The sequence below is a fragment of the Dermacentor silvarum genome, chromosome 2 (assembly GCF_013339745.2).
Source record: "Dermacentor silvarum isolate Dsil-2018 chromosome 2, BIME_Dsil_1.4, whole genome shotgun sequence".
In the NCBI taxonomy this organism is placed as follows: domain Eukaryota; kingdom Metazoa; phylum Arthropoda; class Arachnida; order Ixodida; family Ixodidae; genus Dermacentor; species Dermacentor silvarum.
Window position 1 is genome coordinate 102117345 of NC_051155.1, and position 16366 is coordinate 102133710.

Consider the following 16366-nt stretch of genomic DNA (forward strand, 5'->3'; position numbering starts at 1 on the left):
GTTTATCAAGCCTCTTCTGACAGTTGGAGTGAGTTGTTTGGTATTGTAGAAGTGTACTTACTAATACGGCTCAAATTAGTTTTGTTCTTTAGAGTCCCTTTAATGACACGGACATTGAGATCTTGCAATTTATATCTTCCAATTGAATTAGAACATTAAAAGAAAACAAAAAAGAAAGGTGGGTTGAATAATGGTGGAATATTTAGCTGAATAATGAATAATATCCTTTTTGCTTCTACATCAAGAAAAATAAACACGAATGGTAAAGGTAGAGAAACATTTATTTCCTTCAGTTTGCACAATGCTATTGGAAGTAAATTGAGACAGGAAAGTTGTAAATTGTCAAAGTGAAAGGTCAACACTGTACCTGCTTGGCTTACTGTGGGCGAAACTGTCTGATGGGCCATGCGCATGGGTGCTTTTCCAAGACAAGCATCCCACAAAAGTCATAGTAGTAACGCTCTGCCTTCTTTCGTATAACATTCTCAAAGAAATTGAATGCTTTGATTGAAACGGACATTTGTCATTCCCATCCAAAATATTTATTCCTGTATATGCGTAAGTTAAAGATCATACCCGCCTACCATTACTTCCATCTAGTCCTGACACAAAGCACAGATAATGGCTGTACTTATCCCCACTGGAAACGAGATGCTCGGGAGGGTCTGGCAAAATTTAATTAACTGTGTTGACTTGTCCATGTAAACAAAGGTAACTCAGAGCTTCATTTCTTGCTTGCAGTTCTTTAGCCACCTTTTTTATTGTCTGCTCTCCACTAACTTGACCCGTCGGTCATTAGCAGGCGTATTATTAGGGGTTGCAGGGACGCCTGCTTGGAAAAGTGATCACTAGACGTCGCCCATGTTAACCTTAGCTTATTGCTGGGACCATATTTTGCAATATTCCACTTCATTTTCCATTCGTAACTTCTATCATGCATTGAACGACAACGGTGGCACCGCAGCATCCGAGCCAATGACAAAGGGCAAAAAGCATGGAAAATGAAATGTTTGTTCAAGAATACAGCCCCTGGTGTCTGCAGCGGGCACCAGGGGAGGTTGCTGTCTTTGGACGTCCCCAAGGGCTTCTCCTGGAGTGTCAACTACCCCTGCAACAACCATGAGATGGTTCCAGTGCACATCCGTGTCCTGCACTGAAAGCAATCATGTCCAACATGCTCGTAACTTGGGCACAACAATGGTGGTTGAATAAACAGAATGCACTGTACGAAGAAAACAATAACACCATTCTTAAGCCCGAGCTAAACCTCGTAGTTTGTTGTCACCAATTTTTTCATTCATGGATTCATCCACGCTTCTGTCTTGAAGGCCTTCATGTGTCCAAACATATGAAAGGCTTCTCCTACTCACTGCTGTTCGAGGCGAGGTGGCAAGCAAACCTAAAAGCCCAAGTTTGATTTTCAGTGTCTCAGGATCAATCACTGCACATCTGCTGCCTCTTGACACTCACCTCACCTTGATCAACAAGTTTGTGCTTTGCTGTGCAGCTGATACATGTGACCATCAAGACATGGCAAACTTGACACTATCTGTTATACCTATTATGCCAGTTGTACCTACATCAATAGGGGCTAAGTAATATTTTAATAAGCCCTTAAGACAGTGCTTGCCTTCTCAGAGGCATTTACAGTGAAATCCAGTTGATACGATCTGCACGGAAACCGGAAAATAAAGCGTATCATACAATGAAATCATATTATCAGGGAAAGAGAAACAAGATATCAACTCGAAAAACATATTACGGAGAATTGTATCAACGAGGTTTCACTGTAGTCAGATGATACTAGTGGGAAAGACAGGGGTTCTGTAAGCTGATGTGTCACTGACAAAGAGAAATATCCTCAGTCAAGGGCCGACTTGATGGTTCCAGCAGAGAGCATCTTAAGCTTGCTGCCATTCCAAATGGCTTCCTCTACCACAGCCCATAATGCACTGCACAAATTGGAAATTTGGCTTTTGTTGGCTGACTATCACAACAAACTCCCAAGTTTATATTATTTCACTTTCCTGAATGTCAACTTTCAAATCTATTATTCAAATTTGCCACCAAAAGTTCTCAATAATTTGTTGGAAAAGCACGGGGAATGCAGGAGATGGAAATTCAATATGAGCGACACGAGGACAAGGTGAGAGCAAGATGCAATGTTTCGACAAATGGATTTGTTTTTTTCAAGGCAAGTCCACTTGTCTGAATTTTTTTTTAGAAGCATTTTGTTGTCACTATGTCTGTTTTATCTTAAACGGGCCTATTGTACCTTGCTGGTAACGGCCACTGCCCACAAGGCCTACATCTGACGAGCGTCGCACCAAGACAAATATCATTCGGCCAGCGAACGCTGTACCCTGTTATCGATGCCGCTTCGAAGAATGCAGATTACGAATGTATCGAGGATGAATACGTTCCTCTTCCTTTGCAGCCGACTTCAGAACCCAGGCGTTACGGCGAAGAAGCCAACGTCGGCGCATCACCTGGTCGGGGCCGTGGCAACTATGAACGACCCAATGCGTCGCGCCAAGATGCTGAAGTGATCTCGGTGCCTCTCAAAGATGTTGCCAGGATCATTGGCACAGGCGTTTCCAGGATCCGCAAGCTTCAGGATTCCAGTGGTGTGCACATCTGGGTCAAGAAAGACAACGAACATTACTTTCAAGGCAAGATCAATGCTCTCGGGCCCTGAAGAGGCGCGTCGCAAGGCTAGCGAGCTCATCGACGCAATCGTCCATCCACCGGAAGAACCAGCATGCTCCAGATAAAGCAAAGAAGTGCTGGGCCTCTCTCGCACACATAATTAAAAATTATATTTTCAAGGCACCTTGAAAAAGACACGTCCACTTGGTAAAATGTTGGCTCCTGCTCTCACTTTGTTCTCGTGTTGCTCATTGTCAATAATTTGTTGTAAGCCACTTTAAAAGTTACTTAACAGGCCAATAATTGCAAAAAGCAGGAAGCAGGCTTGCAGGCCCTTTCTATTATGCCCTAACTAACTCACAATTGCTTTGAACACTTCAAAAAACAGCAACATGATTGCCCCTTCTCACCTGACAAGCTCCTTGAATGGTGTGTTGCTACTTCTCCTGTGGAACTAGAACTATGTAGGTAGATGTTATGCAGTCCCTTCAGATAGTGCTAGCATATTCTTGTCTACACTATACATTTTTTTTTAATTCACAATACCTGCGTTTCTGCTGGTGTCATTGTTGAATGTCTTTTCATATACTGTAAAGGCCGCATGACGGTGTTGCTGTATAACATTCTCAAGATTTCTATTCATGTATTGCGTATTTAGTGTAGTCTTACACATTCATTGTGGTTTAGTATTATTGTATGTTAGTGTGCTTCCTGTAGCATACACATGAGAACTTCAGTCATAGCATATAAAGTTGAAAGCATAGCAAACAATACATCTCCACTATACCTTAATATATCTGTTTTGACCCGTCTTATAGCGCTGTTTGCTTCGAAATTATGTACCAACTAGCTCACCTAGTGACGTTACTGCAGCTAACAGATCCACCATTACTACACACCTTTCGGTGGATTTTCCATCTGATGTTTCCAATAGGCCATGTCGAACATAGCCGCCGCAGTAGTCCAGCGGCTATACAAACACTCGTGCAGTCAGATTTAGGTGCACGTTAAAAGACCCAAGGTGGTTAAAATTAATGCTCACCCACGACGGCATGTCTCATAATCAGACCCTGGTTTCGGCCCCATGCGCAAGTAACACCCCAGAATATTTCTTCAGGCACAAAACACTTTAAAAGTAAGATCGTTACAATACAGCCCGCAAAACACTTGGCGAAATCGCAGCATATTAATCGATCACGCTCACGAAAACCGGCAGTTTTAAATTTCCCGGGCCGCCGACGCCACAAGGGGCGCGATCTTGTACGCGTTCCAAAATGGAACGGAGGCGTTCCGTTCCATCGAGCCGCACACGATTGGTCAATTTCAACCGCGACGTTCAAACTGACCAATCGTGTGCGGCTCGATGGAACGAAACGCCTCCGTTCCATTTTGGAACGCGTACAAGATCGCGCCCTTTTGTCGCCGGTACAGCCGGGCACAACTATTGTTTATATTACAAATCTATTTAGAACGCTACGACCGCTCGCGCGAGTCCACTTCACGTCTGCGCGCACAGTTACGTTTAACAATAGCTATTCGAATTGCGAACACAACAGAAGGATGCGCTTATTCAGGTACAGCTAGGCGTCGTCCTACAACACATCTCCGCGCCAATTACGAACTCCTGTGGCAACACTGCATGGCTGTGGCATGCATGTGAAATAAAAGCTGTTAACTGGGATACATTCAAGTGCAAGTTCACGCACGGTCACAAGGCGCAAGAGGAAAACGCCGAAGGACATACGTCAGGCGCAAGTTTCTCGCAGGTTACGATCGAAGCACGCAAGCAAGCGCATCTATTCCGTACTTGCGAGCTCATGCCACATTTCGACGGCATATTTGTTTTAACAATAACTTCGCACACGTATACTTACAGGAAACTGTCTCCACGTGTTATAATTCTCCATCCACGAAACCAGCACCAATGCCTCATTTACTACTTTAAGGAGGCATTGCCAGCACCCATCCGAAGGTGCTGGGAAGAGGGAACGCCGGCAAGGCTCACGAGCGGTCCGTGAGAAATCGTTGCTCGGTAGCTGTTACTCGAGTCACCAGAGACATGAACGACTTCCGCGGCAATGCTCGGTCTTGAGGAGGAGGTTGTGGCAGCCGTAACAAAATCGGCAAGAAACATCAGGTCGAATTATGATTATTTTTACTTCGAAACACGCTCAGCGTCGCAGACGAGCATGAGATCTGCGAAATGGCAAGTTGACCTATCGTATTCACTACGAAACAAATTGTCATATATGTGAGCAAAGTGCAAATAAAAAGTTGTAGCGCCACCTATGTTGAACAATTAAACCAATTTATTTCGTATAAATTTTCCTAAATTTGGTAATGAAGTGTTGGTGGCGGCGCGCACATCTGCAAGGGTGCAGGCCGCACACTTGCAGCTGGTATAGACTGTAGCACGGTGCATGTTTTTGTGAACGACGTTTCTCGACTATCTAGTTTTTAGGCACGCGTTGTCGTGTTGAACGTAGTCCGTCCGCTGCGTTGTTACGTAGTACGTAAGGTAAGGTGCTAACGAATTGATTGGACGCGCGGATGAATACCAGTTTTTTTTCTTCGTGGCCTTTTGTCGGCGCGGATCCGCGCACTCAAAACACGTGCTGCAGCTGTCCATTTTTGCGTCTGCGCCTACTTGCACGCAAGTGTCCAAAATTTATTTCCCTGGAAAAATTTCGTTGTCACCAGGCCTGTTTTATCTTGAACGGGCCGCCCTATCGTACCTTGCTGGAAACGGCCACTGCCCACAAGGCCTACGTCTGACGAGCGTCGCACCAAGACAAATATCGTTCGGCCAGGGAACGCTGTACCCCCTGTTATGGACGCCGCTTCGAAGAGTGCAGATTACGAATGTATTGAGGACGAATACGTTTCTCCTCCTTCGCAGCCGACTTCAGAACCCAGGCGTTACGGCGAAGGAGGCAACCTCGGCGTATCGTCTGGACGGTGCTGTGGCCGGAGTAATATCAACGACTCAATGCGTCGCGCCCAGACGTTGAAGTGATCTAGGTGCCAGTCAAAGATATGTTGCCAGGATCATTTGCAGAGCTGGTTCCGGGATCCGCGAGCTTAAGGATTCCAGTGGTGCGCGCATGTGGGTCAAGAAAGATGACGCAGTTGATGACTTTGAGACCAAGATCGAGCTCTCGAACCCTGAAGAGGCGCGTCGCAAGGCCCGCGAGCTCATCGACGCGATCGCCCATCCTCCGGAAGAATCTGCATGCTCCAGCAAATGCGAAGATCCGCCGCCTTTGCTTAACTGTGCCCAAGTTGCTTGCCAAGAGTGACGAAGAGAAGAAGAAGCGCTGGGCCTCTCTCGCACCGATAATCAAACATTTTTCCGTTGAAGATCCTCAAGTTGCGTCCATGTCAGTACAGGAGGCGGCGGCCTTCGGGGCAGCCAACAATAATATAGTTGTCAAGTACTTGGGCCCAGAGCAACAGCCGCCACCAGACGTAGGAACTAACCCCCTGACAACGTTCAAGCAGGCGTTTTCAAACTATCCAGAAATCTTCGACGAGATCTACAAAAACAAGTTCACGAAGCCGTCTCCAATACAGAGCCAGGCCTGGCCAATCCTGCTTCAAGGTCAAGACCTCATCGGAATCTCACACACAGGTACACGGATGACTCTGGCATTCCTGCTACCAGCCCTGATTCATATCGACAGCCAGCCTGTTCCGAGGGAGGAGAGGAAAGGTCCTTCGTGTCTGGTTCTTGCTCCGACGCGTGAGCTTGCCCAGCAGATTGAGCGGGAAACAAAGAAATACCACTACCCAGGGATAAAGTGAGTATGCGTCTTCGGTGGTGGTAGTCGGCGAGAGGAGAGGCTTGGAGATAGTCATGTGATGCTCTCTCCTAGCCTGTTTCCTTTCTCCTTGTTGATAGTGCTTTGTTTCTCTGAACATATAAATCACAGTGACCATGTGCGACTGTTCCACATTTGCCCAAGGGCAAAAAAAACAGCAGTAGTAGTAAAATTTTGTTTAATTTGCTGCTGTAAATAAGATGCAAATGTTTTCCCGTCCCCAAGCTAAACTACAGCCCGTTTCACATGGTGCGATTTTGCAGTGCGTTTTTCGTAGCTGCAATTTCCGCAGATGCGATATTTGCAATTCCATTTCACATGGATCCACGGCAGCTGTGTTTTTCGCATACTTGTAGCACAGGGTTTGCAAACTCGTATATTCTTTCGTGTATGTTTTACCAACTTTTTTTGCTAAATTAACGACTCTGGAATGTTTCTAAACAATATATTTAAACTCCTGAAAGTTTTATTAACGTAGTTAAAAAATAAACAAAGTGAGCCGCCTCCTTTGGTCGTCTGTTTCACCGCATCTGCATTTTCGCAGAGAAGTTCAGCATGCCAAACATCGAAAAATCGCACGCACGAAGGGTCCGGCGGACCTATTTCCTGCAGCTGCGAATTGGCAAGTGCGAATTCGCAGACAAAATCACACCATGTGAAATGGGCTTAACACAAAAGTGAATGTAGGAATTTTTTTCAGGACCATTCATACTTAAGCACACTTTGCCTCTGTAATTTTTTCCCCCTTCATTACCACAAAAAGTTGCCCAGAACTATAGAATCCTCAGCTTCAAATCATTATTTCGTCAGTTCTATCCCACGTAGGTTATTCTCGCATGAAAAGGAAGGTGGGCAAAATGCATGTATCCGCACGTGTGTGAACTTTAAATTGATATCTGCCATCTTTTCTGAGTGCCTGCCTTTCCATACCATAAATCCACATGAAATTACTCAGCTTTCCGTTGTACTTGGGACATCCTATTTTGTGTGCTGTTATGCAATGCTTGCACCAACATGGTAAGCGAACTAATGGTTAAAGGGGCCCTGAACCACTTTTTATCAAAGTGGAAAAAGACATTTGAAGTGAAAATAGGCTATTTCACAAATACTTTGCCGCAAAAAAAAAGTTCAGTGCATTCAGCAGAAGCGGAGTTATTGGCAATCAAACACGGCCTCCGTTGTGCTCGCCCTTCCTTCTTCAATGCCTTGCACTGCGAAAGCTACGGCGGAGTGTGGTGGAGCCACAACGCTCCTCCTTCAAAATGTCACCGTGGCGTGCAGTTCAAATTTCTGATTTTGGTGCCTACGCCGCGCTGAACATTAGCCAAATGCGGTTGTCCTCAGAGAGCCGCAGTGCGCCTTGCCAGTGGACTTGTGGCGGCAGCCATGGTGTAACCGACCGCAGCGACAAATAGCAGTCGTGTATTGGAATGTGCTTTATTGCACAGTAAGCACACAGAAGAGAGTGAGGATCATAGCTCTGTTGAAACGAGGGCATTTGAGAGAAAGGTGACTTCGCGCTCTGCTTGCGAGCTCCAGGCACCGCATACGACAGCAAAACTTGGCTGACATGTTCACAGCAGCGTATGCTACACGCAGACTATGTTATTTCACCAAGCCCAAGGGGTGGTTCAGGGCCTCTTTAAACGAATGCATCTGGCCTATTTCCAAGCTCAACACTGCCGTTCAATGTAAAAATGTTTTTAATTATTAAGCTATATGCCAGAGATACCGGCAGTCATAAAGGCATTGCGTAATCAAGGAATTCAAAAGGCATACACATACCTGCCAACTCTCCTAAATTGTCCGAGAGCCTCCCGAATTTTGCTTAGATCTCCCGATTGTACGAACGCGACCTCAAATCTCCTGAAAAGTAGTTGCCATAGCACGGTGTCTTTTTTTACGCCCTATCGCTATAACCATATTACGCCTTGTGGAATAACCATGCAAGAAAGCAGTGAGTGATAGATGGCATTTTCATAAGCCAGGAATAAGTTCTTGAAAGTATTTATGATATCATATATGATTGACGTTCTGTGCTTTGTCACTTGCTGGAGAGTTGACAAGTAGGTACTCTGTACCACGTGAGCTGGTTTGCATGGTGGTAAAAATGTTTTGCCACCGTGTTGATTACAAGCGTTTTACTCAAAGTAATTCAGGAGTGAGAGTGTTAAGACAGTGACAGAGTGCTTTTGTTAATCAGGAAAATTCGACCTCAAGCCACCGCCTGAATTGTAATGACAATGTGAACAGAGCTCTGAAGGTACAGTTTGGACTGGTGGGGCTGGACGAGGGAGGGGGGGGGGGGGGTTAACTCCGCATCAGGGAGAAGGGGGGGTTACAACTCCCTGAGGCCAAGTTACCAGCAAGGTACAACACTCTTAAATTACTTTGAGTAAAACGCTGGAGACATAAACATCATCATCCTTGGTGTCATTATTATAATTATTAGGCATTTTATTTGTTGCTCAATTCCTCTGGCATAATATACAAGGAAATTGCATATTATGCAATATGCTTGCTTCCCCCCCACCACCACAAAAATTCAACCCCCGTGGCAGAGATCCTGGGTGCGCTACTGGTTCCATATCTTACATAAGTATCACAAAGTGTCCCAAACACAAGGGGTATACTGCAGCTTTGATTGCGTTGAAATGTGTATAAATGTCTCTAGGCTTTTACAACAAATGTTTTGGTGAAGTTGCAGAAAGAGATACTACGAGGGGAGGGGGGGGGGGTTAAAACATTGTTAAACCATGCCGACCGCGTGCTTAACGTTTGGTTGTTAAGCATGTTCCATGAAATATCAGTAACGTGGACAGCAAGTTATTTTAGAAAACAACACATGCATGATAAACGTCGCAAAACCTATAAATGTTTGCTGTAAAATGATATAAAATTCCTAATATGTCATACCAACTTGTCCAAGCATCTACGTTATCAGTGGTGTAAAAGTTCGAAAAGCTAAACGTGTGGAAGGTATTTTTTTTAAAGGAAAGTCAAGGTTCTCAGCTGTGAGGGGGCTTGCTCAACGCGATTTATCAAGGACTACGAAAGGCAAACACGTGAGTGTATACAACGGGCTCTAGCACAAATCTGATATTCACGATTGAAATGTTACGAGATCACTCACATTGTTGATCCGAACAGAATTCACTTGAGAACAAGAAAGTGCGATTCGTCGTTCAGGATAAAACCGCGACTGCAACAGCACGCATACCCAATTCACATGTTCGGTCGATTCCGCTATAACAAAATATTTTAAATGACTGCCTATGCTCAGATATAATGGTCAGTCATCGATGCGACCGTCACGGGCTCTAGATATTTGCATCGTGGGCGATACCTTGTGATGAAAGTGCAGAGAGAGCAAGCGCAACCGGCCCCGCGAACGGAGAATCGTGTGCTGGAACAGTCAGCGGTTGAACTGGAAGCGCCGAGCAGACGACGTTTCCCATGAGCCTTTACGAGTTTACGCTTCACCTATTATTAGGCACGACTCAGCAGTGCTTAATATAATTGCTGTGCATGTATGGCAAAAATTGCATTAACTTATTACAAGCCATGAGCTGCACACAAAGTGACCCATAGGCGCCGACTACGGGGGGGGGAGGCTCCGGGGCTCGAACCCCCTCCGGAGTTTTCTCGGGGGGGGCAGAGCACCCCCCGCCCCTAAAGTGTCATTACCGGAGTTCTGTTACCCACATAATTTAAGCATTCTTTTGCGTTGCCTCTACCTTTTCACTTTTGTTGTGGCTAAAAGCTTATGGCATCGTTGTTGGCGCGGACGTGCGCGGCTTTTAATTTATATTTCGCTTTACTTCGGCAAATCCTGACAATAGGAGGACAAGCACATTAGAAGCACCAGCGTCGGCTACCTTATCCATGTTTCATTACTTGAACATTTTTTAAATTTCCGCTATATTTTTTAAAGGGAATGAGGTAGCCAACTAGGTAAATGGATAGCCTACAGTGCCTAGGGAATGAATATGTTGATGTATGTTCACCTCACTTCAAATTGCTTTGCATGCTTTTTTTGACCCTGAAAAAAACCTGCAGACTTCAGTGACCCCTTCGGCAGAGTCTTCTATCAACGGCGTGTGCAAAGCATGTGAGTGATATGTGTCTCGATATTGATTCTCTTTTCAGTAGGCAATGCTAATCAATGACTGGTGACAAAAAGAAAAAGGAAAAAAAGAGGCTCTTCTAATTATTTACAACATTTACGCATTAGGGATGGAAACATCGCCTCTTGCATTCAGAGGCCATAAATACGGGGTCTTTCAGCAAATGCTTTCAAAAAATATTTAAAGGTTGCCTGTGGCAGATAACACAATTCTAGTTTATGAGCTGGTCTACACGAAAAGGCGGACATTACTTGCACAAAAATTGAAATGCATAATAGACTAATTAACAAAAATTCACCAATTAGGTTTTTAACATATTTACTTATGGACCATGTCGCAATTTACAAATTCTAGCCGTGGAGTTTGGAAGGCGGATGCACTAGGAACTAAATTCCGGATGGCACCAGTTTCAAAGATATTAATTCCCAAACATTGCGGAGAAATGCATTGGTGTTACAGTTAATCAGTGATGTGATTGCTGCTCCAATTCCTCCAAACTGCTTCAAAAGGCCAATCCTGCTACATCCTGATACATTTCCGATAATGCGCTCCAAAGCTGCTCCAAAAGGTCTTTTCTGCTATTTTAAAAACCAGCTAATCTAACAAGCGACATCATTCCTCACACGTACTCATGTGCACATGGAGGATGTAAAAGGTGTGTGCAAGAGTAGGGCTGCTACGTGCTTAAAATGTGGTGGCTCCGGCCATTGCTGAAATGGCGCTTTCAAAACTAGGAGGTGAGAGCACACAACTTTCATAATAACACTATATGGACAAGCGTTCTGCTGGTGCAGCAAAACCTTTTTGCGATGTGACTTTCCTGTGTTTTGGTCAAGTGGGTTCATTATGGCTGAAATTTTTGGTAAATGGGGGCAACTCGTTGCACAGGCTACTCAGCTTGTTTCTCTTCATTGCAATGCTGCCGTTTTGCTGTTTTCGGCTGGTGTAGCTTAGCGAGCGAGCATTGCGCACTCCTAACGCTCTGCTGTGGTTGAGTTGCCCAAATTTCCGTCTCCATGTCCGCTTCTATAGTTCCCGCCATTTTAGCGCCCAGCCTCTTGCACACTGGAAAGCTAAAGTAGAGATTTAGAGAGGTTTGTGGTCATACTATCGTCGGGATGCTGTAATGGTCATACGATTGTCATCACAGCTTCATCATCTAGTTTTGGCGTCATTACTTTGCCATCATGCATGGGATTCGCATGCTTTAGCGCCACAGCATTATGTTGAGCTAAATAATTCTTGGTAAAAATGTGCTTGTTTCCCATTGAATTGGGCTCCCTGCTTCTGTAATCCCTCTTGCGTCTCTCAAAGGCAATTTTCCCACTTGGAAATACGCATTTAGATGCTCCAAAAGCTCGTTTTCCTGCTCCAAAACGCACTTTTGGCTGCTCTGAGAAGCTGCTCCAAAACGGCCTCGGCCAATCACATCACTGAGTTATTTTTGTGCTTACACGCCGTGGTTGCTTAGTGGCTATGGTGTCGGACTGCTAAGTATGAGGTCGTGGAATCAAATCACGGCCACGGCAGTTGCATTTCGATGGGGGTGCAATGCTAGAACACCCGTATACTTAGATTTGGGTGCACGTTAAAGATCCCCAGGTGGTCAAATTATTCCAGTCCTCCACTACGGTGTGCCTCATAATCAGATCAAGGTTTTGGCACGTAAAAGCCCATAATTTATACTTCTATTCATACTTTTGTCCTTCGATACATAAAACGATGTTTTTTTTTTAAGAAAGTGACTGGCATGCCAATGCATTTCTCCACAAAGTTAGAGAATATCTCGACACTGGCGTCGGGCCTGAGAATTAGTTCCAAGTGGATCCAAACTCCACGGCTAGAATTTGTAAATTACGGCATGGGCCATAAGGTAATTAGGTAAATACATAATTGGTTAATTTTGTTAATTAGTCGATTATGCATTTCCATTTTTTGTGCAATGTCCACCTCTTCGAGTAGGCAAGTTCATGAACTAGAATTGTGCTATCTGCCACAGGCAACCTTTGAGAAATTATGGAAGTGTTCGCTGAAACACCTTGTATATAGAATTCACTCACTAACTGAAATGATGCCAAGCCGGATTCACTCGACATCAGAATAAATAGAAGTCTAGCAGTCGTGCTTAGCAGCGCTTATACTCGGACTCAAAGTACTAAAAAAAAGAATGCAGTTTGGTCGTGAAGGCGAAGCAGTATTAGTGATGGCAAAGTAAAAGACAATTACACAAGGAAGATTATTACCCTGTAAATCCGTGTAAAGGCCGTGCTCGTGTAAGGGCCGCACCCCCAACTTGACAGCCAACATTTAAAAAAAATGGTGTGGTTTAGCTTTTGTTAACCCTGGTTGATAGCGAGAGCTTCAATGGCCTGGCTCATTGTCGAGCTGTGGGCGAGGTGTGGTTTCGCAACGATATACAGACATGTTTGCAATGAATACAGTGTTTATTTATCATTTTTTATGCCTATGAAGACACTGCAATGATCAGTAAAGTAGTGAGACTTGGTTGCAACATGCAGCCGGGCCCAACTCTACTCTGGTGAACGGCGGCAATGTCTCCTTTCAGGGCTCCGTAAAGGCCTAAATATAGTCCGACTTAGCGTGAACACGTGCACACGCTATGTCATGTTGGCGAGAACAACAGCTACTATAGTTCGACCGATGGTTCGACGTACTGGCGCCGCCAACGTAACCGGATGCTCGGCCAACGTGCTCCGACGCGCCCGGCGTCTGATGATGCTCGCCCGCGTGCCGATAACGTCGGACTATAAACTCGCCTTAATACTCTCTTATGGTTTGACCTCTAGCTCTCAAGGTGAAAACTGTTGAGTCGCCGAGGTAGCGTAATGAAGCTTTCACTTCAAAAAAAGGACATCCAACCGAGAAGCAATGGCGTTCAGTGCGTTGATTCTGATCGGGCTCAACAGCAAATTGTTGCGCGCAGCATACATTCGCGCGTCACTACCGAATGTCGAGAGGAGGCGATCGCGGAGGTTTACGGTGGATTTCATACTTATAGTTGGCAAAATGAGGTCAAACGGCCCGGTCCCATGAAAAACCCCTCAAAATAGCGACAGAAAAATACGGCCCTTATACGATCGAGTCTGTACGTGTTATAGTGGCCATATAAATTGTAGTAAACATTAATCTAAAATTAAAATAGCAAGCATACTGTAATGTATGGACCATGTAAACCTGTAAATACCTCACTGGATGACTTCGAGCACCTGCTTTCACAATGCAAGCATTATGAAGAACGCCGGCAGCGGAGGTGAATGGTTCGTACAGCCACGTGATTCGCCGCAACTCCGAAAATTAGATTCATCATCATTATTGGCCTATTTTCATCTCCACTACTGACGTCCTCTGTCAGTGATCTGCAATAACCTCTGTCTCTGAAGGGGTGCGGAAGGACAGCCCGGCAAGGAAGACAGCGCGCATGAAGTTAGCAGCCATCCCTGCTCGCCCTTCATATTGCACCCACCAATAATTACCAACAATTAGATATGGCACACGGGCTGCATAAGCGTCAACCACGCATAGTCATTCACAGGTGCGGCAGGGCTAGAGGAGAAGACGTGTGCTCTCCTTCCCATTTGCATTTAATTATGTGACCTACAACACACGGATATTCAGCGCGTGGGAAAATAATGCCAATCAAGCTGCCATCTTTTTCGGCTCACTGTTGCGTGCTTTTTCCTGCACCCACAGTGTATGGGTAGCTCTTTTATATGGCTTTTGGATTTAATACACAAGATCACGGCGACGACAACAGCGAAAATTTGCCTGGAGTGTCCATATAGTTGCTTTTGCCATAAACCGAGAATAAGAAAATCGCTAGGAAAGGGTATATGTGTGTGTGTGTGTGTGTGTGTGTGTGTGTGTGTGTGTGTGTGTGTGTTGTGTATATATACACACACATGGGTAGGTTTTGGAAAGCTAGTCGGGCACCAACCCCACTCCCTACCCCAGGAGGGAAATGAAAACTTTCCACCTATGCAGTGACGGTAATTTTATGAGCCCCACAGTCGCAAAGACTTTCGGAGGCTTCCTAAATTGCTTCCACTTGAGGGGATGTCCCTACCATTTAATTCGGAGCACAATCTTGTAGCCACGTTAAATAAGCATTTTATATTCTCAATTAAGTATGCATTGAGCTTTTTTCCAGAGTCTACCAAAGTACAAAACAAGACGCCAACTAGAAGAAACTAGAGTGACTGAACATGGCATGCATTTAATGGCCCTTGATTCTTCATTTAATCTGGCCTCAAGCATGCTCACACATTCCTGTGTGACAGTGATCAAAATACAAAAAGCCGACCTCACCTAACACACTTTCTAAGTGCAACTGTTGATTGCTTTTTTCCAGAGGGTCATAGCTGTAGTGGCAACAAAAATGTAATAATTAGAGCAACAACCATTTCACCTGTTTCGATTATTTTTTATGCAGATCCTGTATATGTGGCTACCTACAACATCGGCATGTTTAAAGCACGTTGACGCTTCTGAGTTGTGGCAACTGGGGTCATTGGAGAATTCCCACCAAAAAAAAATGTAAGCATGCACACACAGAAGCGGCAGAACATGGAAATTGGCAACAGCGCATGCACAGTAAAGGTACAGCACGTGTATTTTGAATGAAGGAAACAGGTGTAACAGGCAATAATTGCCTAAGGCAGTAACAAAATTCCTTTAGTCATATTCTTCAAGCCTGCCAATGACAGCAATAGCTACTCTCTTGCAAAAACGGAAAAACTACTTCTTCCCAATTGTACAGATATTGTAGTGGTACTGAAAGCGACAACTTACCAACTAGCCTCTCAATGAATGCATTCATTGGTACTAATTCATGATAAAGCTTACGGCAAACAAAACACAAGGAGGTGACAGGACAAATTCCTTCTCTCATCTTTTTATGTAGTGTTTGCGGTAAGCCTTATTGTCAACCTAGTTGTGTCGCACTAGCCTGCAGCATTTCGCCACCAGATGAATTCCATGCAATGGATGCCTGCGTACTTGTGGCTCATAGCACCTCAGCATAAGTTTGCCTAGCATGCCTCGCAAGGTGCCTCAATTTTTATCCCATATTCCCTTTTGAACAGCCCTTACCTTCGTTTAACGCTGCTTTATTTTTTTTTTATTTTCCATGCATCCAGGAGCTACAGGCACTAAGACAGTGCAAGAAACATGCAAACTGCCACCTGGAAGTGCGAATGCCGGTAGGCTACGTTGCATACGTCCAGAGGTGGAGGGAAAAGTGCTCTCTCCGCTACCTGCTCAGCCTAAGCAAAGATGCAGCACGCAGGGTTGCTTAGGCTGAGCACCAGTTTATTTGCTCCTTGCTGCCACCCCAACTGCCACCACCTCCTTCCTGCCGGAAACCACCACCTTGGCGACTGGCGCAACCTCCTCCCTCGGAACAGGCTGGCTGCCGATGTGAATCATGGCTGGCAGCAGCAATGCCAGAGTCTTCCCTGTACCTGTCTGTGCGATTCCGATGAGGCCTTGACCTTGAAGCAGGATTAGCCAGGCCTGGCTCTGTATTGGAGACGGCTTCGTGAACTTGTTTTGTACATCTCGTCTAAGATTTCTGGATAGTTTGAAAACGCCTGCTCGAACGTTGTCACGGGGTTAGTTGCTACGTCTGGTGGCGGCTGTTGCTCTGGGCCCAAGTACTTGACAACTGTATTGTTGTTGGCTGCTCTGAAGGCCGCCACCTCCTCTACGGACATAGACGCAACTTGAGGATCTTCAACATAAAAATGTTTG

At 45.1% G+C, this 16366-nt stretch overlaps 2 protein-coding genes across 3 annotated transcripts in view; one reads left to right on the forward strand and one right to left on the reverse strand.

Moving 5' to 3' along the window:
• LOC119441650 (probable ATP-dependent RNA helicase DDX43) overlaps window positions 1-16366 on the forward strand; it is a 211266-nt gene that overhangs the window by 18988 nt on the left and 175912 nt on the right. The window contains exon 1 of one of the 2 annotated variants that reach the window (XM_049661500.1): window positions 5723-6250. The exons of the other annotated variant lie outside the window; for it this stretch is intronic. Within the exon in view, the coding sequence (XP_049517457.1) occupies window positions 5770-6250 (481 nt within the window). The 5' untranslated portion in view covers window positions 5723-5769. Of the gene's footprint in view, window positions 1-5722; window positions 6251-16366 lie in introns of those variants that run through there. 2 annotated transcript variants of the gene reach the window in all.
• LOC119440254 (probable ATP-dependent RNA helicase DDX43) overlaps window positions 6141-16366 on the reverse strand; it is a 77894-nt gene continuing 67668 nt past the window's right edge. Inside the window, exon 4 of the mRNA XM_037705180.2 lies at window positions 6141-6269. The gene's annotated coding sequence lies outside the window, so the exon portion shown is untranslated. The remainder of the gene's footprint in view (window positions 6270-16366) is intronic.